Source organism: Mesocricetus auratus, unplaced genomic scaffold (genome assembly GCF_017639785.1).
Source record: "Mesocricetus auratus isolate SY011 unplaced genomic scaffold, BCM_Maur_2.0 Super-Scaffold_100691, whole genome shotgun sequence".
Taxonomy (NCBI): domain Eukaryota; kingdom Metazoa; phylum Chordata; class Mammalia; order Rodentia; family Cricetidae; genus Mesocricetus; species Mesocricetus auratus.
Window position 1 is genome coordinate 10,153,007 of NW_024429267.1, and position 26,340 is coordinate 10,179,346.

The following is a 26,340-nucleotide window of genomic DNA, read 5'->3' on the forward strand; positions in this document are numbered from 1 at the left end:
TATGGGGAGATTCATAGATGTATCTCTTTGCTTGCTCTGTGTAGCCTTGGCTTTCTTGGAACTCACTCTGTAGACCAGGCTGGCCTCAACTCAGAGATCCAATTGCTTATGCCTCAAGAGTGCTGGGACTAAAGGCATGTGCCACCATTCCCAGCTTTAAGTAAATGTCTCAAAATAAAATGGCCAGATCAGAAAGTATGTGGATTTTGTTTTTATTTAGTTGACTAGTTTCTAAAATTCCAATACCTATTTTTAGCTTGCTCCCTAAAAATATTGTTTATGAGTCTGTGAGTGTATTTTTAGTGTTCCATCCTTCCCAACACTGGGTTTACTGTGTTTCTGTTGTATTTAACAGCATCCGTTTTCTTGACCTCTGAAGGGCATTGCCCATGAAGGACTCCTCCTCTCCTGGGTGAAGTGGGAAAGCCAGAGTTTGCAGAGGCATGAGGCAAGGGCCACCTCAGGGTGTGTGAGACTCCAGAGGGGATAATGCTGCCTGTGTGTGCCTCTGACTCACCCTTGCTCTCCTAGTCCCCACCCTGGTAAACACACAGAGGGAGGGAGGGAGGGAGAGAGAGAGAGAGAGAGAGAGAGAGAGAGAGAGAGAGAGAGAGAGAGAGAGAGAGAGAGAGAGCACCAGGGAGGCTCCACCTTTTAAAACCAGTCACAATAGTCAGCTTACCAAAGCTCCTGCATGTCACCCTTCCTTCCTCCTGGTGAGAGACCCTGTGTCTGGGTGTGGCCATCTTCCTAAACTAGGCTATTATATGGATATAGACATGCCCAACTTTCCAGAACCTTCTCATGAATTAACTGCTTTTCCCCAAACTGAATGGTCATTAGAAACTAACATGGGTCCGAGAAAGACCTGACAGGAGAATCGTAATGGTTGATAATTTCAGGGCTACAAGCAAGTCTTCAGTTTTGATACTACAATTCTCAATACTATTCATCCGTCTCCCTCTGTCTTACTCTTAATCTGTATTCTTTTTGTTTAAAGCCCTACTGGATTTTTTGTTTGTTTGTTTTGTTTTTGTTTTTTGAGACGGGTTTCTCTGTGGCTTTGGAGGCTGTCCTGCACCTCTCTCAGCAGACCAGACTGGCCTTGAACTCACAGAGATCCACCCGTCTCTGCCTCCTGAGTGCTCGGATTAAAGGCGTGTGCAGCCACCACTACCTGGCAGCCTTACTGCCTTTTAGGGAGAAGGGGACAAAAGGAGCTACTCAGAAGGAAACAGAGAGGAAAGGAACAGCTCTTGAAGGAGAGGAAGGGTGACATCATGGGGAAGTCTTACCCATGTTCCATCTGAGCGTGCCAGGCTGTTGCTGCCCAGCCAGGAGTAGGCGTAATGAATGCAAGGAAAACGAAACGCATGGTCAGAGTGATTTCCCCAGAACTGTGGCACATCGTCACACTTCTGAGACAGTAGTTGGTGTCCTAGGGCAACTGTCAGTCACTTGCCTCTCCTTAGAGGGCCATAAATGGTAACTGTGTTCCATCATGGCAAGCATTCCCTGACTCTGAAGACCTTTGTCATTTAGCTCAGTTGCCTCCTGTACATTACCCCAGGTACCTTTAAATTCTGTTGGGGAGTTGGCTGAGAGCCCTGAGGTCCACACTTCCCTGAGCACAATATCACCTCTGTGTGTTTCCCTGCCTGCTGGGTTCTGATCCCCTCCTCCAGTCTAGCGGGGGCAGCCTCCCCCCACCCCAAGGTGCTTGTCCTCCTCTTCTCCCCTCTGTTCCCTCTATCTTTATCTCAGCTAATTTTTAAAAATTTAAAATTTTCATTTCTAGAAATTAAATATTTTAGGTTAGCATACAAAAGTAACAGGTTCCTTTGTGGCTTCTTCATACATATGCGTCGTTGTATTCTAATCTTTCTTGTGACATTTCCTCTCCTGGAAACATTTTTTTCCGGTCTCATCTATGTGCCCGGTAGTTGTCTTTTTGTGGTGGGTTGGGACGGAAGGGAAAAGGAAGGTGAGAAGCTGAGAAGATTCTTTGTAATTTTACAAGACGTTCACAATGTTGGGGGGTTGTGGGGATGGAGTTCATATATGCAGCCATTGTTGCCTGGGACGTGGGGGAAAGAGAAAGGGAAGTAATTACACATTTGTGGTAAACATGAGATCTCTCTCTCCCTCTCTCTCTCTCTCTCTCTCTCTCTCTCTCTCTCTCTCTCTCTCTCTCTCTCGGAGATTCACAACCAATTAGATACAGAAAAGTTGTCTAATTAGAAACAACTTAGTGTTTCAGTCTTTGACATTGAGAAGAAGTAGTCATTAACAAAGATTATGTGTCTTCTTTAAAAAAATTCACACACATTTTATGTGTAGAATCTTTTGTCTGCATGTACGTATGTGCAGAGTATGTACCTATGCCAGTGGGAGGCTGGAAGAGGGTGCCCGATCCCCTGGAACTGGAGTTACACGTGGTTGTGAGCCACCCTATGGATGCTGGGAATTTAACCGAGGTACTTTGCAAGAGCAGCACGAGGTCTTAACTGCTGAGACATCTTGCAGCCCTGATGATGTGTCTTTTTAATGAGGAGTTCCACCCAGATGCAGTCTGGTATCCTGTTGCCATTTTAGTCTTGATAGACAGACGTAAATGCCCTATGGGCCGCTGGGAAGGCAGTGGGAAGAAGCCATGTTTGGGCGTGTCTGTAAAGAGAACCGGCTACACTTGTTGCCTTTGCTGCCTACTCACTGGAGGTAGTATGGAGTATAAACCCGTCTCTTGTGAGATTGTTGGGGATGATAGACAGACTGGTTACTGCAAGTGAAATAATTCTACAGAGACAATCACCATGACCTACGATGGTATCCTGACAAGTCATAAGCTGAAAAACTGAAATGCTTTGAATACAACTTGGCTTAGCCACATAGTATTGCTGTGCTGGGCTTTGGGGGAAGAAGAGGTGAGGTGGATTGTTGACACGGGGCTGCTTAGAGCTGTGGCTCTTTGCATATTACCAGCCAGGCTGGGAAAAGATCAAAGCAGGAAGAATAATTTTTTCTGAATGTCACCTTAGTGCCATTGTAAAGTAAAAAACAAATATCATCCAACCGACACTGAGCTGGGTTCACTTGTGGCAAGCGCTGGGCCATATTCTTGGTTCATGTTCTAGAGAGAAGTCTGGGAAGTGAGGAAAGGGAGACATAAGAGGCTTATAGCTTGGTTGGTAGAGCCCTTGCCTAGCATGCAAGAGGCCCTGGGTTCCGTTCCCAGCGTTGCAGAAACCAGGAATGGTGGCTTGTGCCTATAACCCCAACACTCAGGAGGTAGAGGCAGGAGGGTCAGAAGTTCAAGGTCATCCTCAGCCACATAGCAAATTTGCGGTCAGGATGACAACTTTTAATGTCAATTTCTCGGACAAAGTCAGCCAGTAGATTCAGCAGACAGGACTGTAGGATGGAGAGGAGACAGTGGACCTGGTGGCTGTCCACATGACACAGGCTACCTTGAGGGTCTGCATGAGAATGCACACTATGGCACCAATCTCTCCTGTCCCTCGTTCTTTGTAGACATTAAATAGCTACTTATTGTTGGCTTTCTGTTATCCTCAATCATGTTTACATTTTCACAAGGGAAATAACATTTTTAGCCGTGTGTGGGGGGGGGGGGGGCGATGGCCAGAGAACCAGAGGCAGCGTACCTTTGGCTGTGTCTGGTTGGCCTTGAGCATATGATGGGAGCCCTGTGAGTCAAGCTGTGGGCAGAGCCTTTCCGTTCTTTCTGCTTGCCACAAAGGAGGGAGGAACGGTGACATCTGAGGTAATTTTGCAGAATTGATGTTATGTGTGGTTCTGGGAAACCCAAATATATCATATGGACAGTTTCTCTCCACTAGACAGCATGGGTGGTAAACCCTTTGGAGCCTCTTTCCACAGCTTGGACCCTTGGCGTGTGGTGTGCTTTTCCTGATGGTGGCTTCCTCTTGGCTGGATTTTGATGATTGCTTTTCCCTCTGAGCCTCTTGGACTTACCTTCATATCTGTGTCCTTCTCAGACAAAACAAAGCAACTCCATATGTTTTCCCCACGGACGTTAATACAGCTGCCATCTTGGTTTTTTCCCACCTCTCCTGTCTCTCACAGAGCCTCTACTTTTGTTTTCTCGTGCTGGTTTCGATGTCTGAGCAGCTGGCCTTTCTAGATACCCTTGTCCATAAGTTTTCCCTGCTTTGTTGAAACTCCCCCAGGTCATGAGCTTACACAGTGTGGGCAGGGTTGAGTCTTACTTGGTCCATCATGGTACGTGGCACCTCTGTGAAGATGCCTGAGGTGTTGACAGCAAAAGACAGTGCTCCAGAATCTTGTCTCTTGTCGTCAGGGACACACGTTTGCTCCGGTTCCTTTTCTTTTTCTGTTTGCATGTGGGTTTTTTTGCTTGATGATTATACATGAGAACAAATGCCTTTCTTCTTCTAATTTCCTTGGAAAATTCAAGTGTTTTGAGATCTGGTTCAAAGGCCATCACTTCATCGTGCCACAGGGTAAAGAGCCCCGTGCCCTAGGTCTTATACATTTTGTGTGTTTGTTTTTTATATTATTAATTATTACTTATCAAATAAACAAAATATACTGTTTTCATCGTATATTGGACCACAGTGACTTTCCCCCACTTATCTGTAGGTGGCAAGGCTGGAACTCAAAATTTTTGCTGTGCTTTATAATACATTTTGTTTGGGAAAATACATATATTTGTGTGTGTGTGTGTGTGTGTGTGTGTGTGTGTGTGTGTATTAGAAAACTCCAGGAGAATATGAACTACCCTAACCCATTTTGTGCTTTTGTCTCCAGGGCAGCAAGGGTGCCTACCGGTACCACTGGCAGAGTCACAATGTCAAGCATAGTGGCGTGGACGACATGGTGCTACTCTCCAAGATCACAGAGAGCTCCATTGTGGAGAACCTGAAGAAGAGATACATGGACGACTACATCTTTGTATCCTTTATCCTCCCTTTAGCACCCCCTGGAATAGGACAGTCCCATAGGAGCGTGGGTCTCTGCCCCTGAGCCCTGCCCCGGAAAGTCTGAGCTGGCTCTCAGTGTTTTCATTCTGAGAATGGGGAGCTGCACTTCTCAGGGCAAAGATGAGACTGGAGTGCTTTTCTGGAAATTCACGGGGTCACAGTGCAGCTCCAGGAGTGTCCCTTTGAGCTACAGCAGCATAAATTCTAACTGTCAGACCTCTGCCTATCCTGGACAAAGTCCTGGTCTGCAGAGTTCTATATCCTGCAAAGGTTTAAAAAGATCACCTCATGAATAGAAAGGCCACCTCCCCAGTTTTTCTGAACCTTTATATTTACCGAAGGAAACATGACAAGGGATGATGGGCTATTGGAAATGCCTGGTGTGTTTCCCTGTTAGCTTGCCAGATGTCATTTTATAATAGGGCTTTAAAAACAGAGAGTGCAAATCTCATGGAAATGCGTGTTGACTTCATGGTAAAAGAGAACTGTGGTTGTAGAGGGTGTTCTTCCAGCAGTCAGGAGTTTTCTTTGGATCAACTATCCGTTAGTGAAATTGTCACCCAGGTTAATCACTGCCATGCAAAGTCTGTGTTATCTGTACAGTGGTGGCAGGTGCTTAATGCTAATGCTGGGGTGACTCCTGACGGTACAGTGTCTAAGAAACATGGGTGCTTTATGGCATAACATGCATCTTGGATTTCACCCAGAATGCCTGGGGAGCTTTTCTTATCAGGGTTCTCTTTTCATTATTTGCAATGCTTACCTGACTATTAGAATCACCGAAACCTAGACAGCTATATACTTTTGCAGGCTGCCTTGGCTACCTGCCCATCACTGGTGTGTTTAGGTGTTTTACTCACTAGATACTCATATGTCGATGCCCATTACTTCAAGACACTTGAACCATTACAAGCAGTACTGTGCTGTTTCTTATTGACCAAAAATGAATTTCTTCTAAATATTTATGCAGTTAAATTCCTAAAGTCCTCCTCTGAAGGCTAAATATATATTTGGATTTGTTGACTGTTATAACAGCATTATTTAAATTTTTAATGGACAGCAATGAGTTGTTCATATATTTTTAAAAGGGTTTTGTGGGTCTCATTATTATCCCTTGCTGGCCTGGAAGTTGCTATGTAGACCAGGCTTGCTTTGAATTCATAGAGATCTGCCTCCTTTTGCCTCATAGGTGCTGGCTTCAAGGGTATTTTTTTTATTTTTAATTATGTAACGCTGTGCGTGCACGCGTGTGCACTGCCCAAGAAGACCATAAGAGGTTCAGAACTCTGGTTCTCTGAAAGAGCAGTACAAGCTCTTAACCACTGAGCCATCTCTCCAGCCTCTATATTTTGGTGATAAGATGTGATGTTTTGATGCAAGTGGACTTTATAGAATAATTAAATAGTGCTAATTAACATGTCTGTTGATTCCTATACTTGGATATGTGGTATAACCATTTAAAATGATCAATTTTGACATACATATTTGTTCTACATACATAAAGTCCCGAGAATTATCTACAGTAGCTCTGCTTTTGGCTTGTTTGTTTGTTTTGTGTTATTGTTTATTGAGACAGTTTCTCTGTGTAGCCCTGGCTGTCCTGGAACTCACAGAAATCCTCCTGCTTCTGTCTCCCAAGTGCTGGGACTAAAGGAGTGCACCACCACAGCCTGGCTATGTTTGGTTTTTGAATGAGTGAGTTTATTAACCATGTAGCAAGCAAAAGTAGAAAAACAAATAGCACGTGGCAGATACAGAAAAACATCAGATATAAAACATTAGACCAGGCACACGACACCCTGCAGAGACAACTGGAGTAATTTGATTGAGAGAGCATAGACAGCATCATCAAACTGAGAGTTAACAACACCCAGCAGAAACTGACTGGGGAAACTATATTGAGACAGCCTACTGGAGTTTCCGACTAAGAGAGGCACACATGGAGCAGATTGTCCCCTGGGATGAGGTTCCAATAAAAAAACAAAACCAAAACCAAAAAACAGCAGATAGATAATATCAAATTGGATGGCTTACAAACATCCAGCAGAAACCTGGGTCTTCTGTTCGTGGATGAGCTTCTCCAGGCTGAGCTCCGGCCTCTTGTCCCTACTGCAGATATTTTACATTGTGAGACAAACAATAACAATAAGGTCAGAAATAGTGTGCTTTGTAGATATTCTCAAGGGCACAGTGTCTTTAGTGCCCTTAGCTGCTTGCTGATCATCTCCCCCACACCAGCCCCCACCCCCCCCACCCCACCCCACCCCCACCCCGTCAAGAGCCAGGAAGCCACCTGACTCAGGACAGGTAGTTTCAGAAGATACTTGACAATAACATGCTTAGGGCTGAAGGGGAGGCAGCTGCTTAGCTCAAACAGCACATGGCAATTTGATGATATAATGCACATTACAATATGGCATTATGTTAACTTGGAGTAAACAGAATCTTGGTTAGCTGTGGCCTGCAGCTTACAGACAGATCCTGCCCACCATGCTTTTTTTTTTTTTTTTAAGCTGAAGTTGCCCTGGGGCACAACTGTGCTTGTTCAGTGACAGATTCTGCTGCTTTCTTGGTACCATGGCCTGGCCTAGCCATTGAAACAGACCATCTGACCCCGTGAGGTCTAAAGTAATTACTTTCCAGACCTTTCCAGAGCAGTTAGTGACCCTTGCCCTACCACCTGCTCCGTGTCCCTTGATTTAACTGTGTGGAAGCAGTTGTGTGAACTTTTAGTTTTCATATTCTCTGGTCACACAAACTGAAATTGGCTCATTTCATCTGGATTTGACACCATCAAAAAAATGTTAAGCGGAAGACCCATGGCACATGGAAACTGGCAGATGAGGTTAGGAAGATCTGGGTGTGGGTTGTGGTTCTGGACATCCTGGCTCCTACCAACTGAGCTACATCCCAGCTCTAGAAACTGTTTAAAATGGAAGATCAAAAAGCCTTGGGATGTAAGCTTGGTTTTTTTAAATTCTGTACAGAGAAATGTGGTTTTCTCTCTTTGCTGGTTTGGTGTGTGTGTGTGTATGTGATATGCATACGTGTGTGCTGGTGCACATACCCATTCATGTACATATGGAGGACAGAGGAGTGTTTTTCTCTATTGCTCTCCATCTTATTTTTGAGACAAATGTCTCCCACTGAACTTGAAGCTCACCGATTTGGCCAGGCTGGTTAGCTAGGGAGCACCTAACATGAACCTGTCTCTACCTCCCCAGTACTGGGATTACAAGCATGTGCAGCTATGCCTGACTTTTATGTATGTACTGGGGATTTGAACTTGGGTCCTCTTTTTTTCACAGCAAGCATTAGTACCCACTGAGCCATTTCCCTCCCTACCCAGTACACACATGTGGTTTTCAGTAAACTGAATAAGAGAAGACAAAAATAATGATGGTAGCAGTTGCCTAAAGTCAGCCCAACCTCAATCCCGACAGCCTTGCTCCTCACTGGCTGTTTTCTAGTAAGAGCCCAGAGCTTCTTGCAGACAGACAGCACGACTTTTATACAGAGAACAGATTGTAAAAGCCCTTTCAAGCTGTATGTGATCATTTGACATGACTTAAGAAATGCAGCCTAGCAAAGGGAAAGACACTAAACCACCCGAAATCCTACCACCCAGGGCGAGTTCCTGTGGACGTACAGCTTCCTCCCTCTCGCACACACACATACACACGTGCGCTTTCTTGCTGTTTAACAAATCGCACCAGCCCTCCTCATGTATTTTTGGCTTTCCCGCACAGTTCTTGGCACGGGATGCCTTGTATTAAGCGTTCGCTGAAAATCTGTTGACTCTCAAGACTTTTTAAATTCAGACAGCAGAATTTTTTAATGACTCAACGGGGAAGGAAGTGGGGGTAGTGAATGCCTTTGAGTCAATAACTGACTAATGGCGTGTTCTCCCAAGGAAATGAGCTACTTGACCACTAATGACTTTATGATTTAGACATCTCTACCCACTCGGTATAAATGTGCTTTCTTTCGGCAGGTGGGAGGGAGTCACTTTCAGCTCTGAGGAGGCCTGGCGATGCTGACGGGTGTTTTAAACAGGAGGCTGCATCTGCCATCCCATCTCTCACCACTTCAGTCTTCTGAGATAACCCATGGCATGACATTCCTGTACATGAAAGCTGGCTTCTCTCTTTGTTTCTTCTGTGTTCGTTAAGGCAAAAGAGATGTCAATATATATAACCATTCCTTTTACCTCTCCTGCCCATAATACCAGCACTGTTTAGTATTGTAGGTCAGCACAAAGGGCAATTGGTGGCTAATGCATGCAGGCCAAGCATAGCTGCTTTGTTCTCCATTAGGAAACAAAATCCACTTAGAACACGCTGACATTGTCTGGCCGATAAAGCCCTGCATTTTGAGCTATTTATCCCCCCAAAAGGAAGGCTGAGTTTACCATCCATCCTTAGAGATGGCTGCCACACTGCTTACAATTGTTCTCTAAAATGTGTGAGGGAAGAACGTTCTGGAGTTTAGAGGGAAAAGAGCTGCAGCAGCGGCATTCTGCTGTCCATCCGTTCCAGCCGCTTGGCTGAGGAGAATTCCTGTGTGGAGCACTTCACACTCGCCTGCTCCAACTGTCTTTAAACAGTTTTTCCTCAAAGGCCACACTCAAACGTGTTTGGCATTTTTAATCCTTCAATGAGGAGTTCAGGCTGTCCTGCCAGACCAATGATTTCGAGAGGCAGCGTGCTCTTAATCATTCAGAGTGAAGCTTGTTCGTCAGCAGTCGGTTCACACAGAGGGGACAGTGAGCTGGGGTGAGACACTGGACTTGTGACTGGAACCAAATGTTTGAATCCTGGCTCAGACCTTCTCCAAATAAAGGACTTTGGCCACTGGTCTCCCCTTCCTTCACTTTCCAGTGCGCTGAGGTTGGCTTATCACTGCAGGCTGTCATCACATTCAGTAGTACAATGCTTTTCGCTTTACCTAATCTTCAAAACAAATATGAAGGGCTGGGCATGTAGCTCATTTGGGAGAGTGCCTCCTTAGTGTGCATGAAGCCCTGAATTTATCTCCACTACCCTACAAACCAAGCACTGTACTCCCAAGAGATGGAGACAGGGAGGTCAGACCTTCAAGGTGATCCTTGGCTGCGTTGTAACCTTTAGGTCAGCCAGGGATATCACAAAAATGGCTAAATAACAGACCAGAGAGATGGTGAAGTAGTCAGCAGCGCTTTCTGCTGTTCAGGGGCCCCCGGGTTTCCGTACCCTCATTGGGGGCTCATTCTCAAGTCACTGTGATTCCAGCTCCAGGGAATCTAATACCCTTTCCTGGCCTCCATGGCACCGGACACACTCATACAAGTAGAAACATCTTTAAAAATAAGAACAAAATGATTTTCGAAGTTAAGAATAAGGCAAGCAAGGCAGAATTATGTCCTAGCTCTACACCCCAGAAAATACTGCCTTACACTACATGTGTCAAAAGGAAGTATTCTAAATCCAAAGAGTAGTCCTTTATACCAGACGAAATGAACTTTATTTGTTGAATTCATCATTACTATCGGGGGAGGGGCACAAAGGTCCAGAAGTCAGATTCTCTCCGGGCACCTTTATGTGGGTTTCCAGGATGAAACCCGGGACATTAGGCGTGGTGGTGAGTGTCTTGACCGGCTGAGTCATCTTGCCAGCCCTGAATTGAGAGCCTCATGAAAAATTCAATGTGTTGTTCCTTTTTATTTCCCTTGTCACTTGTGCTGCCGGGGAATGAGCATTCACGGAAGCATGGACCAACATCTGGGAACCAATCAGTCGAAGATCTGCCTGCTTCCTCCTGCCTCTCATTGTCTATTAAATGAGGTGCCCCTCCCCCGCTTTCATTTGCTGTCATAGTTTCGTATCTGCCTGCAGTTTGAAAATTACCTTTGAGCCACACCTTTACTGTGGAAGATTATGTGTGTAGAGATAATGGCCTTGATGGTGCTCCCAGAGGCACACCTGAATTATGTATTAGGTGTGGGAGGGAGTGCTGAGGGACATTTTCAGGAGCTCCACCCCCAACCTGGGCCCTGAGCTCTCTGGGTATTAGCTCAGGTCTCTAAAGACCCAGCCAGTTGTTTAGATACACAATGAAGCCAAATTCCAACTGGAAGTGACTGATTTTGTTTCCTTGAAGTACGTTATTTCTGGCCAGTTCTGATGTAGGTATGTTTATACTCTCTCTCAATTCTGTTTCCATGTCAGATCTCATTTTAGATGGTTTTGAGCCACTATGTGGTTGCTGGGATTTGAACTCATGACCTCTAGAAGATCAGCTTGTGTTCTTAACCTCTGAGCCAGCTCTCCAGCCCCCCCATACCCCCCACATTGACCTTTTCAAACCAAACTTTGTTTTTATCAGTCGTCTCAAATGCTGATGCTCTTGGGAACCCTGTTGGGAAATCTAGGGGAGAGGCTGTGGAGTCCCCTTGCTCTCACCTGCATCACTGCCTTAGCTTTGGCCTAGAACAGTCTAAGAGAGATTGTTCATAAAGCTCACTAAAACAACCATGGCTCCATTTTCAGCCCATACTCACCTGAGTTCTATTTATTAGTTAGCTGAGGTTTGGGGGCGGGCGGTGCCTTTGTCCCCAACATCACGCTAGGCACACTTATAACTTAAACGTTTTCCTTGTTTACTTGATGTCCAAATTTGATGAGGTAGCCTGTATTTGTATTCACTAAATCTGGCAACTCAACTCATGATAGCAATGAAAGGACTTGCTAGTTACATAAAGATGTTTCTCACTGCACCCCTCCCCTACCCATCCAACAGAGTCTCTAGCCTAGGCTGACCTTCACCTCCCTAGGTGGCTGAGGATAACCTTGAACTTCTATCTCTGCCTCCCCAGTGCTGAAGTCTCAGGCATGTACCCTGTACACGGTTTAAGTGAATACTGGGAACAGAACCTGGGATTCCATGCTGCTGGATAAGTGCTCCTCCCGCTGAACTGTACTCCTAGTCCTTTGTTTCCCTTTTAATCAACACTATGGACTCTGGAGCCAGCCTGTCTGGACTGGGAAGCAGAGCTGCAGCTTCCTGGCCTGTGCCTTCCAGCAGGTTTTAAATTTTCCTTTCTTATAGCAAGGCAGGCTTAACAAGAGCCATGGCCCTGAAGGGCTGGGGATGTTGTGCAGGGGTGAGAGCTTGCCTAACTAGAATCATGGGATTGTTGTTCACGTACTGCATAATGTGCTGCAAAATTGAGTTTTGTCACCAATTATGAAGTCTTGGCAATAGGGATCTTTCTTCTCTTAAACAATTAAAATTAAGTAACTAAAAACACTTCCCTTTCTCTACTATTAAGTTTTTTTCATCTTTTCAGCTTGGAAGGTCTTTTAAGAACGTGAGTTGAGGGAATGGCATCTAGGTGCTGATTGCTGTCCATTGGTTATTTCATTTATTTCCATGGCAAAGTAGTTAATTAAGTAGGTCTTGGTTTATCCCCATCATCCATTAACCACAGCTTAGAGATATGTTCTGTACAGTCTGGAAAATGATCTACAATAGCTGTGCTTTCGATTTTGAATGAGTGAATTTATTAAGTATGTAGCAAGTAAGAGTAAAACAGTGAGGGGGGATAGATGGATGGATACATAGATGATAGACAGACAGACAGACAGACATCATCAAATCAGGTACTCAAAACATCCATCAGAAATCAACTGGGGAAGCCTCATTAAAGCAGTCAGCTGGTGTTCTTGACTGAGAGACTCCCAGGCCGAGTGGAGTGTCACCTGGGTGAAGCTTCCAAGTAAAAGAAAAGGATAGCAGCAGACAGGGATGATATCATCAACCCGGGAGCGCACAGCATCCATCAGAAACTGACTGGGGAAGCTGAGGTAATTGGCTATAGTTCCCAATTGAGCTTCCTCTTCCCCTTGGTAGACACTTTTCTATCAATGGTGAGCTCTGTTGGAAATAGTTTACCAGCTAGCTATACTCAGTGGCACAGTGAGTTTACTTTTGGGCTGTTCCTCTCCCTTGTCACACATGCATCCTTGGATAAGGGATCTTTGAGGACACTTGACATAAACATGCTTGTGTCTGAAATCAGGCTGGGGACCCAGAGCCAGCTTCTGAGTTCAGACAACACATGACATTTACCAGTATAATGTTCCGGGTAAGAGTAGAACACAGCTTGGGGATCCAGCTAACTCCCTGTTATGTATCCCTATAATAGAAATGGCTCCCCGGGAAGGGATCTCATAGCTTTGTGTTTGTTTCTTTGTTTGTTTTCAGACAGGGTTTCTCTATGTATCCTTGGCTGTCCTGGAACTCACTTGGTAGGCCAGGCTAGCCCCGAACTCACAGTGATCCAACTGCCTCTGCCTCCCGAGTGTTGGAATTAAAGGCGTGCACCACCATTGCCTCCCCAACACCCCGAGAAATCTCACAGTTTTATATCCCTTTTTAAAAATGTAAAACTGTTTGTTTGCAAATCAATTTAGTTTCATTGATTTATTTGTTAAAATGGAGCTATTTCTAATTCAATGATTATTGAACAATTTTGACTGGGACACAGTTGTGCGCACCTGTAGATCCCAGTAGTTGGAAGGCTGAAGCAGGAAAATCACATGAACCAAAAGGTGGAGACCAACCTAAGAAACATAGCAAGAGACACTATCTCAGAAACAAGAAAAAGGACAAAAATCCAATGGGGGGAGTGAGTAGTTTTTCATGATTTTCTTCCTCAGTGGGGACAAGATGCTTCATTGGTTTTCTTTGTTCACTGCTGGATTCCCGGCACCTAAAAGTGCCAGCTGCGTTGTAGGCAACCAACACAGAGTAGTTGATTGTTGACTGAGTAAAGGGGCGGGAGATAGGCAATCTAATAACATCCCCTTACTTGAATGCATTAAAATGTATAAAACTGGGTTGGGGAGCTAGCCCAGTGGACAAGAGTGCTTGCTTTGTGAGCGTGAGGACCCAAGTTCAAATCCCCTAGCATCTGTGAGAAAAGCTGAATATGGCTGTGCATTCCTGTAACATCAGCACGGTGGCTGGCAGAGACAGAAGGACCTCTGGGGCTCTCTGGCGACCAGCCTAGCTCCAGGTGGAGTGAGTGATAGAGGAAGACACCCAGTCACCTTCTCTAGCTTCTTCGCATGCACAGGGCACAGGTACAGACACCCTCACACTAACGTGTGCATGTACCGCACATACACCATACATCTTTCAGATACACACTCCATTTGTTTTTGTTTTTTGTTTTTTAATTAAAACCACTTCAAACATACATATGCAAAGTGAGACTTTAAGGGGAGCTAAACAGATGGCTCAGTGAGTAAAAGGGTTTGCAAAGTCTGAAAACCTGAGATTGGTTTCCGGAACCTTCGTAAGAGTTGGATGCAGATATGAAGTGCCATCACTGCAGGAACCACAAGAGAGAACCTGCCTCAAGAAGGTGGGAGGGGCGGACCAACTCCAGGAAGTTGTCTGGCCTCCATACAAATGTGGTGGACCCATCCCAACCCATATAACATAATTTTGAAAAAAAATTTTGTTATAAAAAAATAAAACTTTACAGCCAGACGTGGTTGTGGCACCCATGCCACAAGCAAATCTGAGGTCTCTGGAAATGAGAGACAAGACATGCAACCATTTGCATTTAGAGAATGTGTCTGCTGCCTTTATTGTCAGAGAATGCGTGTGTATACGTCTTTATTGCAAGTGCTAAGAGATCTCTCTGTCTGTAAAGAGGGAGCAGGCGTATATACAGACTTACAGCACAGGTGTAAGAGCTCGTGTTCTCCTCGTGCTAGATATTGATTTCAGGCAGGTAAGGCCGGGGCTGTAAGCCAGGACTAGAGAGCAGGATGCTCCTGTGGCTATCAGCTGACAAGCAATGCACCAAATCCCTGGAGGCTGGGACCCAACACGTGGTGGCACACACCTTTAATCCCAGCACTCAGTAGGCAAAGGCAGGAGGATCTCTGTGTGTTCGAGGCCAGCCTGGTCTACAGAGTGAGTCCTAGGACAGCCAAGGCTATACAGAGAAACCCTGTCTTGAAACAAAAACAAAACTCCAAAACTTTCCAGACAGTGCATACTTCTTCTCAAAGAATTCTTCATGGATCCCCAAATAATATCTTTCTCATCTAAACTATACCTATGTTGGATTGTTACTTTCTGCTCAGAATGTATATGGATAAAGATAATGAGATGCTGATCACTTTGAGAATTAGAACACTGGTAAGGTTGCTGCCTCTCATTTTCCTAAACTTCAGGGTCCCTCTATTTGTTAAATGGGGAAACTAATGTGTGGGTCATCTACCTCAGAGGTACACATCCCAAGGGAAGCAGAACATCTCATTTCAGGAGAGGATGCTAACTGACCTAGCTGTACCGTGTGTGTGTGTGTGTGTGTGTGTGTGTGTGTGTGTGTGTGTGTGTGTGTGTGTGTGTGTTTGTCCCTAGCTCTCCATTGCTGCTAGTCTGAAAAGAATGTGCTTTAGTTTCTGTAGAATAATGACTGATTCTTTCTGCAGCACCTTGATAATGAACCTCATTACTGTTCCTGGGGAGGAGTGAGACCTGAGCTAATTGACTAATTGCTTTTGTTTTCACCGTGTCTTTCAAGTGTCCACACTGGCTTTCCTTCCATTCAGCAACTCATTACATGTTCTGTAACATCTGTTGACTGACTGGAAAACATGTTTCTATGAAGGTGAACAATGGACCTTAACCAGGTTGCAATTCAGACATACATAGGGTCCGTATTGATCTCCGTTAACCCTTTCAAGCAGATGCCATATTTTGGAGAAAAGGAAATTGAAATGTACCAAGGAGCGGTAAGTTATGTACTTAACAAGTTGCTGTAGTGTTTAGGGATTTTGTCATTTATACATAGTTTTTCTTGAACTTAGCAATGCATTTGCATTTTCTTATGAATTATTTATCGGGGGGAGGTCAAGTAAGTGACATTGTTTGATTAATTTTTTTTAATTAGAGTTATCTTCAGCATGTAGCTCAAAGGCGGATAGACTAATGTGTGGGTTAATTTACATATAGAATTAGTTAAGTGGGCTTCGATACCCAGAGTTTGGGGTGGTCTTCTGCCTTACACATGTGCTTCAGAGTTGTAAGTCACACAAAGAAGCACCATAGGAACTGGAGAGATGTGTCACAAGCATGAAGACCTGAGTTCACACCCCAGAACCTAGGTGGAAATGCAATGCATAGTAATGTGTGCTTGTAATCTCAGTGCTGAGGAGATGCAGACAGAAGCGACCCCGGGGCTCACTGTCCAGTCCAACCTAGTGATGAGCTCCAGGCCAGTGAGAGACCCTGTCCCAAAGGAGTCAAACTCCACTCCTAAGAGTAACACCTGAAATTGTCCTCTGTCCTCCACACAGAAGTGTGAACACACATGCTGTGTTTACACACACACACACACACACTTAAAAACAAGTCAGCCAGGAAGTGGTGATACACTCCTTTGATTCCAGGAGGCATAGGCAGGTGAATCTCTGTGAGTTTGAGGCCAACCTGGTCTACAGAAGTCTGGGGCAGCCAGGGCTACACAGTGAAATCCTCATAGGTAAAAATAAACGAGATGCTGGTAACTTTGAGAATTAGAACCCTTGGTGAGCTTTGGCCATGGCTTGAAAGTGAATCCTTCATTACTTCATTTACTAATGTGACAACTCTCCATTCAAACCCACTCTACAGTCATTTCATCTGTGGGTTAAAAGTAAAACCAGCAATCCTTGCCAACGCGTCTTATTCTGCAATTTATCACACCCCTCAGCCCTAGACCTCTGCATGCCCTTCCTTCCTTCCTTTCTTCCTTCCTTCCTTCCTCCCTCCCTTCCTCCCTCCCTTCTTTCCTTCCTCCCTCCCTCCCTCCCTCCCTTCCTTCCTCCCTCCCTTCTTTCCTTCCTTCCCTCCCTCCCATCTTTACAGCAGAAGCACAGAGCCTTTATGAATCCTGGCCCCTGGAAGCCAAACAAAAGAACACATAAATCCAGTTGAAGCAGAAGGCTTTTACCCAGAGCAAGTGTGCACCCCATTGTTGCTGGATGAATGCTTCTGGTAGCCAGAGCCCAAGGAGGCTGCCACAGGAGACCTTTGATAATGCTGCCTTTATGGGGGGGGTGGGATACAAAGACCCTGCCCTGGTACCCCAGCCCATGATTCTGGTACCCCAGCCCAGCAGCTGGCGTGGAGCTGGAATGACTCCTCTCCCCCCATAACAGCAAGGCTTCAACATGAAGAGCTCACACAGACACACACACACACACACACACACACACACACACAAGCACAGACCTGTGTTTCTTTCTTGTTCTCTGAAGAATCACTGTGTGCCAGCCCCCCTTTTACATTGTTGTTTATCTTTTCAAGAGTTCTCAGTATAGAAATGTCATAAAGAAAAAAATCCTTTTTCATTGCTCATGGTAGCACTGTTATACAATTGTTTTTTTTTCTGCGTATTAGGTACTATATGTGCTTGCAACAATACTAAACCAGTCTGTATGACTGCTGCATTACATTATCTACCCTACTTCACAGAGGAGGAAGCTGCTGCCCAGGGGAGCAGTATCTTCCAGAAGCTATTGAGCTAGGAGTTAAACTAGAGTCTTAATGGCTTTGGGGGTCTCCACTGAGAGATAGGAGTATCAAAGGCGATGTCTACTCAGTGCTCCATAGGCACCCAGCTCAGAGGCTCGGTGAAACTGTAGATGGGAAACCCAGCTGAATCTATAGGACTCCAGAGATGGGGCTGTAGCTCAGTTGGCAGAAAGATTGCCTGTTATGCACAAAGTGTGGGCTTCCACCCCCAACACTCAATAAACCAGGCCTGGTACAATGTAGTTCAATATCATCCTCAGCTACATAGGGAGATGGAGGCCAGTCTGAACCTCATGAGACCCTGTCTGGGGGTTGGAGGAGTATAAGTGACCCTCAAGGGCTAAGGTAAGGGTATAGCTTTCATTAAGCAGTTTTGGAACCTTAATGGGAAAGGCTTGTGTCCTAGTCAGGATTACATTGCTATGGTGAACACCATGACCAAAAGCAAGTTGGGGAGGAAAGGGCTTATTTGACTAACACTTCTACATTACAGTCCATCACTGAAGGAAGGCAGGACAGCAACTCAGACAGTCCTGGAACCTGAAGGCACATGCTGATGCAGAGGCCACGGTGGGGTGCTGCTTACTGGCTTGCTCCCCTGGCTTGCTCAGTCTGCTTTCTTATAGAACCCAGAAATCCCCAGCCCAGGGATGACTCCACCCACAATGAACCGGGCCCTCCCACTTTAGCCACTAATAAAGAGAATTCGCTACAGGTTTGCCTACAGCCCAATCTATGGAGGCATTTTCTCGGTTGGGGCTCCTTCCTAGCAGATGACTCTAGCCTGTGTCAGGTTGACATGAAACCAGCTGGCACAACTTGTCTTCTCTTTTCCCTCCACCACTCAGCATTCTCTCCATTCCCGCTCCTTCTGGTCTTCCCCCTCTTTTCTTCCCTACAGTGTTCTGCTTGCCTGTTTTCAAAGAGTCATTCCACAGTTCTGATTCAGTGGTCGTGTAGAAAGAAAGCCATCTGAGACCACGTCCTGAGGTCCCAGCAGGCCTCCCCTGGCACCGTGAAGGCAGGCTTAACATACACCTTGACCCCTGTCAGGAGCCTGCATTCCCAGGGATAGCCCCCCTCTTACTAGGTGTCTCCCTATGGGTGGGGGACTCATGAATTCTTGACTTATACGAAGTGTCTCGCCCACTTCCCCCACTCCCTTTTGCCACTGAATCACTGCGGCTCAGCTTTGAGCTTGGCGGTGAGTAGCAGGCCCCCTCTTCCTCCATCCCTACGTCAGAACATACGGCAATGGTTTAAGCGAGTTGTTTCTTATGCTTCTGTATGGCTTTCTCTTTGAAATTTACTGTCCCGCTCATATTCTCACTTTGTGAGACCCTCAGAGACAGGACAACGTGTCGTCACCCTAGACTCAACTCCACGGCCTCAAGCTTATCGAGTCTTATTTTCTCCACACCAGCGCCACCTGAAGCAGTTTTAGTTTTGTTTTAAAAATATTTTCTTGCACTTACCTGTTTTCTTGTGTGCGCCGTGGTCTGCGTGGGGGATGTCAGAGAACAACTTGCAGGAGTCTGTTTTCTCCTTCTTCCGTGTGGGTCCCAGATAGCACTCAAGTCAGCTGGCTTAGTGGCAAATGCGTTTGTTTGCCGAGCCGATTTACCAGCCCTGCTTTTTGTTTGCTTTGTTTTGACTTTTGAGGTTGAGTCTCATGTGGCCCAGGCTGGCCTTGAACTCACTAAGTAGCCAATAATCCTCCTGTTTCACCTCCTAAATTCTAGAGGTATATGCCACTGTAGTAGTTCTTTTTGCTAATTTTTGAGGGTTTGGTGAAGGCGGGTGCCTAGCTGACAGAATGAATTAGGCATAGGGCATGATTTGACTGTTGGGCTTTTTTTTCCCCCAAATTTAATTTTGTTCTGTGTGTATGAGCATCTGCTTGCATGTGTGTCTGGGTACCACCATGTGTATGCAGTGCCTGAAAAGGCCAGAGGAGGGCATCAGATACCCTGGAACTAGAGTTATAGATGGTTGTGAGACACCATGTGGGTGCTGGGAATCGAACCTGGGTCCTCTGGAGGACTAGCCAGTGTTCTTAACCACTGAGCCATCTCTTCAGTCTCTAGTTTAAAATCTGTCCAAAGCTAAAGACCCTCTCACATACCCAGGAGACTCTTCTTGTATCGTGTCACCTCCAGCCCTCCACTTTAAAAAGGAGACTAACTAACTGAATAGTTCATTCCCATGAGGAACCACATCTCTTGCCATCTCCTTGGGGAAAATCTGTAAGTTTCCTTCCTCATCCATGGATATATCCCTTAGTCCCCAGTGCGACCTCAGGATAGCAACTTACCTCTCAGAGAAAAAAATAAATGGCATCAGCACTTAGAATTCTGATCGAAGTGGTACCCAGGTCTTGGCAGACCCTTTTCTGATAGTTGCCAAGTGTCTCCAGAGTTCAGATGCAGACTGTCCTTGCAGAGGCATGCCTGGGTGGAAGGGTGGTGTACCTGTGTCATGTCTGAGGGCTGAATCACAGGCATGCCTATGGAGGAGTCCTTCCAAACTCCATCTTCGCTTCCCCAGCATATAACAGCCCATAATCTAGGACATTTTTATGAGCCATTGAATCACAAAACCTTTGCCTGTAAATGCTAAACACTGGAGCTGTATGCCATGGCGTCATTGATCAGTCCGCACAAACAAACTTACTGTGGTTTGGTTTTGGTTTCTGTTTTTGCTTTTCTAGGCTCAGTATGAGAATCCACCTCATATCTATGCCCTCGCCGACAGCATGTACAGAAACATGATCATCGACAGAGAGAACCAGTGCGTCATCATCAGGTAGGAGAAAGACCCAGGGCAGCAAGCCTCTAGCCCGGCTGTCAGAGCAACCCTAATTAATGTTTGAGGCCACTCAGCATGTCTGAGGAGCCAGCAGGCACTGCTTGCTTGGCTTATTTTGCAACTGTCCCTTGTCCAATGCCAGCTCATAAACACTTTTAGGGGAGGAGCTCTTGAGACCCCACCCCTCAGTTAATGATTGTTGCGGGAGGGGAGGCATTTTCTTCAATGGTGTAACCTCTGGCTAGTCACCGAAAAGAAACAAATAAATAAGTGAATAAGTGATGTGAAAGTACTAGGGGATCCGGGAGATAGTGGCACATGCCTTTAATCCCAGCACTCTGCGACTTTGAGGCCAGCCTGTTCTACAGAGCAAGTTCCAGGCCAGCCAGGGATACACAGAGAAACCCTGGCTCATAGGAGGAAAAAAAAAGTTTTCTGCTTCTGTGAGGTTGATGTTAGCCCTCAGTTGTTCCAGGCACTGAGACTTCAGGGTGCATGGTGACAGGCGGGTTGATAAAGGATGTCATCGTTGTGGGTCTGGGTGACATTTGCATGCATCTCCCTGTGCCTGTAAGTTGGAGATCCTCTACATCTAAGCATAACAATTGTGAATCACTGTAGCATCTGCTGCAATTCCTTTCCCAAGCCCAACTCTTTCTTCCTTTAGCAATGAAATAGTTCGGGTTTGAATGTGTGTGGTTTGTTTTTAAGAATTTATCATTTGCATCGATGTTTTTAGGGTATTAGTAGCAAATCCCAGCATTAGGTACCTTCACCTATGCTTCACAATCCATGTAACCTGAGCTGTCCCCACGTGGTGGCTGGGTTTAATTGCTTTAAAATTCATTCACTGTTGTGAACACTTTCTACATTAGAAAGTGTAGCATCCATATCCTATCACTTAAAAGTTACTAGTTTTGTTTCAAACCTTGACTTACATGTTTGTAGTCATCCTTTTTTTGTGTGTGTCTGAATTTTAAAAATTATTTTATTTTTTTGAGACAGTTTCATGTAGTCCAGGCTGGCCTCAAACTCAATATTATATCAAGGATAGCCTAAAACTTCTGATCCTCCTACCTCAACCTCCCAGTGCAGGCTGGTATTACGCTGGGTTTTTGAAATGCTGGGATTGGAACCCACGTGCATGCTAGGCAAGCATTCCAGCTGAGCTGCACCCCAACTACTGAAGTCTTTTTGAAAGCGCTACTTGTGATGACATTCACAAACACTCAAAATTAGACAAAGTGTAGTATGTTCCTCCTTCATTCTGTTTGGTTGTCGATATGGGGACAATCCTTATTTACCTTTCCCTCTTAGCCACCTTGGTTATCTAAAACAAATCCTAGAGAGCAAATCTTTTCATTTGCCAATACTTAATATATAACTTTAAAAGAAAAATTTTCGTGCCTGTGTGTGTGTGTGTGTGTGTGTGTGTGTTGCATATGTAGAGGTCAGAGGATAACGTGTGAGAGTCCCTGGTGCTGGGATTCAGGTCATCGAGCTTGGCAGCAGTCATCTTGACCCATGGAGAGCATCTCTCTTTGTTTTCCAGTGAGGACTCGGGAGATGGAATTCAGGGGCCCTTGTTGCATGTACTTTACTGACTAAGCCCTTTTCCCAGATCAAGATAATTCTTATCACACCTTAAAAATAAATCCTTCCTGGTTTGGGTGCAAGTACTTAGCATGTCCAAGACTTTAGGTCTGGTTCCCGACACTGCTGCACAAATGGAAAAGGAATCCTGTTATTATTTGATCTGTTCCGTACTCCAATGCCAGGACTGAGTTACATACACACTCTTTTCAGCAGCTGGCTTGTTTGCATTTAGAAGCCAAACAGAGCCCACACATCATCGCCCCTGGTTGCTGTGTCTCTCAAGTCTCCTAGTTGCAGAGCCATCTCCTTCATTCTGTTTTTCTTGGCATTCATTTGTTAAAGAGAAGGGCTGTAGACCTGTCTGTGCTCTGTCTGGCTGCGTCCTGCTATGATGCCAACACCTCCCACCATGCCCTTTATTTCCTGTTGTCATAGTTACTTGTCTCCTTGTAAGGACAAAATACCTGACAATAGCCATTTACGGGTTGTCATTTGGAGGTCATTTTCATTGTAAGCATAATAGTCATGTGTCCGTTTTTATTTGGGGGTTTACTTTGGCTCACAGTTTTAGGATACAGTCCATCATGGACTCAAAAGGGAGATGAATGATTTCTCCTTTTTATTCAGTCAAGACCCCAGCCCATGATGCCCCCACATTCTGGCTGGGTCTTCCTGCCTCAGCTACTCCAGTCTAGAATCTTCACAAGCATGGCCAGAGTTTGGTTCCTGGGTGATTCTAAGCTCTGTCAAGTTGACAGTTGATGTTAGTGACCACAGGTATAAATTGATACCAAATACAGATTCAATTTTTGCAAAAACACCTGTTATGCAATGAGGCTTATTCCTGTTGGCCTGTCTTTATTCGATGTTCAGAATGCCAAGAGACCCATCCATTTCTGCTTTTATTATCATGCCCATTGCTTAATTAAAGTTATTTTCTCATTCCGTTATTTCTTTTACATGTGCTAGTTGGACTTTTTTATTGATCTTAAAATATAATCTTTATGGGAAAACTAGATAAAATGCCTACTCATTGTTTTTTCTCCTCACTTTTCAAAGTAATGAGTTGTTGCCCTGGCAACCTCTGAAGGTAGCGTGTATTTATTTTCAGTGTCATTTCTAACTAGTGAATCTCAAATAGCTTTCCTGTTTACATTGCAGTTATCCCTTTAGTATCTCAGGTAATCTCCTTTCTCCCTTGTCTTGACCTCCATGTCCTCTGACACATCTCTAGTCCCCTTGGATCATTTCCTTTTTGCAAATGGTCAAAGTTCATCTCGTTCATGTCCTCTTGCATCCTAGAACTGGCCCTTTCTCCAAGGGGTCCTTGTTTCATGGACTGGGACATGATATTTAGACACCACTGTTCTGGGTACCACCTGTCAGTGTTTCTATTCTCTTCAGTGGACAAAGCTAAGGAATTTGAATTTTTAAAGAAAATAATGAGGCATGAGTTTATTTCTGCTATTTCTAGCTTCTTTTTAAGGTTATAGAGAATTGTTTGTTTTAATTCATTATTACTATTTTGTGTGTATGAATATTTTGTCTGAATGTATGTTTATGCTCTATGCATGTCCAGATTGTAGCATTTTAAAATATCTTTTTTATATTCATAACTTATCTCTCCTACTAAAAAGTCTTGGTCTCTGATGACATAGACATAATTACTTGCTTTATACTGTATGCATTATAAATGTGTATATATGAATATGTATACATATACATGTATTTAAAATAAATGATATCAATATTACTATAACACCAACAATAATAATGCAAATTCGTAGAAATACTGAATTCATTTTAAAATTTCTTTTTGTTCTTTTGGTCCATATAGCCAATAGTTTCATATAAATCTTAGGTAAATATAAATTTATATATGTAATAAAGTTAAATTAATTAGATCTAAATAAAGACTTAACTCATTTTTATTTTATGCATATGAATATTTTGCCTGAATGTATGTCTGTGTACTGTATGTATGTCTGGTGCCTATAGAAGCCAGAAGATTGCATTGGATCCCCTAGGACTGGAGTTATAGATGGTTGTGAAAGACCATAGGGGTCCTGGGAGTAGAAGCTGGATCTTCTGCAAGAGCAACCAGTGGCTCTTAATGACCGAGCCGTCTCTCCAGTCCCTAAATATTGGATTTTAAAAGTCAGCTAATTTAACTTTTTTCTATGCTCTCATGTGTTCTACCTTGGAGTTATTTACGCTCTTAATTTAAAATTGTAAATATTACACCTATCACTGACTTATTTGGGATTTTTGAGGAAGGGTCTTGCTGAGCAGCCTGTGCTGATTCCCGCTTCCTAGTCCCCCTGCCTCAGCTCCTGAGTGCTGGGATTAGAGCTGCGTGCCATCACACCAGACTTAAGATCTGAGAACTTGGTTTCTTACCACCTTCTGAAGCACTTACTTGGTGCAAAATGAAAACAGTAAAGCAAGATAACAGAAGCATTTTGAGGTAAATGCAGGTCCCCAGGGTTTCAGGATGACGAGAGACTCAATGACATTTTCTCCCAGGGGTCTGGAGGAAAATATTCCAACCAGAGAACTAGCAATCCTTCATTCTCCAGTGTCTCTGACGCCCCGAAGCCTGTGTTCAGTCTCTCAGTTGTCAACAGCTTGCTCTTCAGAGTGCTTTATGCAAATGGAGGGAGGATAGTTGTACTTTCTGATGAATCCTGAGTTTATCTTTGTGTTGCCACAGTTTCCCTATGCTCAGCTTTTATTTCCCCCATAACATTGGCTTTCTGGTTCATTTTGCTCCTGCTGGCTGCTGGCCACAGGTCCTCGAGTGTGTTAAGCGTGCACTCTCCCTCTGTGTTCTGCCCCCAGAGCCCTGTGCTATAGGTTGTTTTGGGAGACCATGCCAGTTCTACTAAGGGTGTCTTTTAGGTTTGTCTGGCTGATTCCTCATGTGCTTGCTGTACTTATTCCTTTAAGGGATTCTTCCAGAAGTCGGAAGTTAGATATAGATGGTAGATTAGATACAGGTTAAACCATTTCAGGGATGCATAAGGAATGGTGATTTTGCTTGAGCAACAGGAAATGCTTTTGTATGACACCAATTTGAGGTCACTGGAGCGGAGGGGGTGTTTCCTTCACTGTGTTTAATGACAGAGGTCAGTATGAGTTTTCTGGCAGGTCCCTGTGTTCCTTCGCCTTCCTCGTTCTGCCCCTCTCCTGGATGTTTCCTGGGAAGGGAGGGATTGTGTTTGTTGCACCAGTGGGTGCCTCTTCCACACTCAAATGGCAAGGGTGCCCCTTCAATTCCCATGCCCCAGTGTGGAACTAGAGACCACTTCCAAGATCCATCTTATTTTTGCAGCCATTCAGACGAGATACGCTTTCAATTCAGGAGTTGGTAGAACGGGGAGGCAAAATTAAGATTAAGGATCCTGTCCCCTGACAAAACGGCACTCCCTTCTGTCTGGCTATAGTCAGTTCTCCCTAACTGTGAGGTTCAAACATTCATAAGAACCACTCTTATGGGGGTTGGGGAGGCTGGAGAGGTGACTCTGAGGTTAAGAGCATTGGCTGCTCTTCCAGAGGACCTGGGTTCAATTCCCAGCACCAACATGACAGCTCACAACAGTCAGTGACTCCAGGTCCAGGGGATTCAACCCCCTCACATAGACGTACATGCAGGCAAAACACCAATGCACGTAAAAATAGATTAATTTTTTAAAAAAGCATTGCTCTTGGTACCTGTGGTTATAGTTCTATTGTGGTGACAGAATACAAAGTATAACTGCAGGAAAGAGTCAGCATATCAGATGAGGTGGCAGAGGGTCCAGATGTGAAGCTTCCAGTCATGGAAGGTGTGCACATGGAAGCATGGATGGTGTGATCTCCCTCCCTCCCTCCCTCCAAAGGGGATGTGCAACAGCTACTTATGGACCATCAGGGGTATTTGCTTGAGTGTCTAAGGTCTAGAGTTTTTATCCAGCCATCTACTGATGGCTCAGTCAGTGCCTCTAGCCTCTACTTCTGTGGAAGTCAGAGGTTCTATTTTGTGGTACAAAGTATCTGCCATAAATCACTTTTGATGGTTTGGTGGCCTCAGTTCCCAGGCAAACAAAGAGGGATCTAAGAGGGAGAATGTTGCACGCACCTTGACTTTATTCTCCCAGTTACAGAGGCCAAATGTCTAACCTCTAACAAACTATTCTTCAGTATGTAGGTTTCTTTGCTTTATGACAGATTTTCAGCCTGGCAGACTCACCCTTGACCTCAACAGCTCATGGAGCTCCTCTCTGGGCTTCAGTTTCTTCTTCTGCTCATGAACAGATGGAGCCAAGTTCATAGATTTCTTGGCTTGAAAATTCTTTATTTCAAGTCATGCATGCTAGGTTATCATCTTGCCAAC

The 26,340-nt window shown here is 44.7% G+C and overlaps 1 protein-coding gene across 1 annotated transcript in view; it reads left to right on the top strand.

Annotated features, from left to right (window-relative positions):
• Myo1e (myosin IE) overlaps positions 1-26,340 on the top strand; it is a 189,448-nt gene that overhangs the window by 71,385 nt on the left and 91,723 nt on the right. The window contains exons 2-4 of the mRNA XM_040740350.1: positions 4,810-4,953; positions 15,689-15,778; positions 20,272-20,366. Coding sequence (XP_040596284.1) covers positions 4,810-4,953; positions 15,689-15,778; positions 20,272-20,366 — 329 coding nt within the window. The remainder of the gene's footprint in view (positions 1-4,809; positions 4,954-15,688; positions 15,779-20,271; positions 20,367-26,340) is intronic.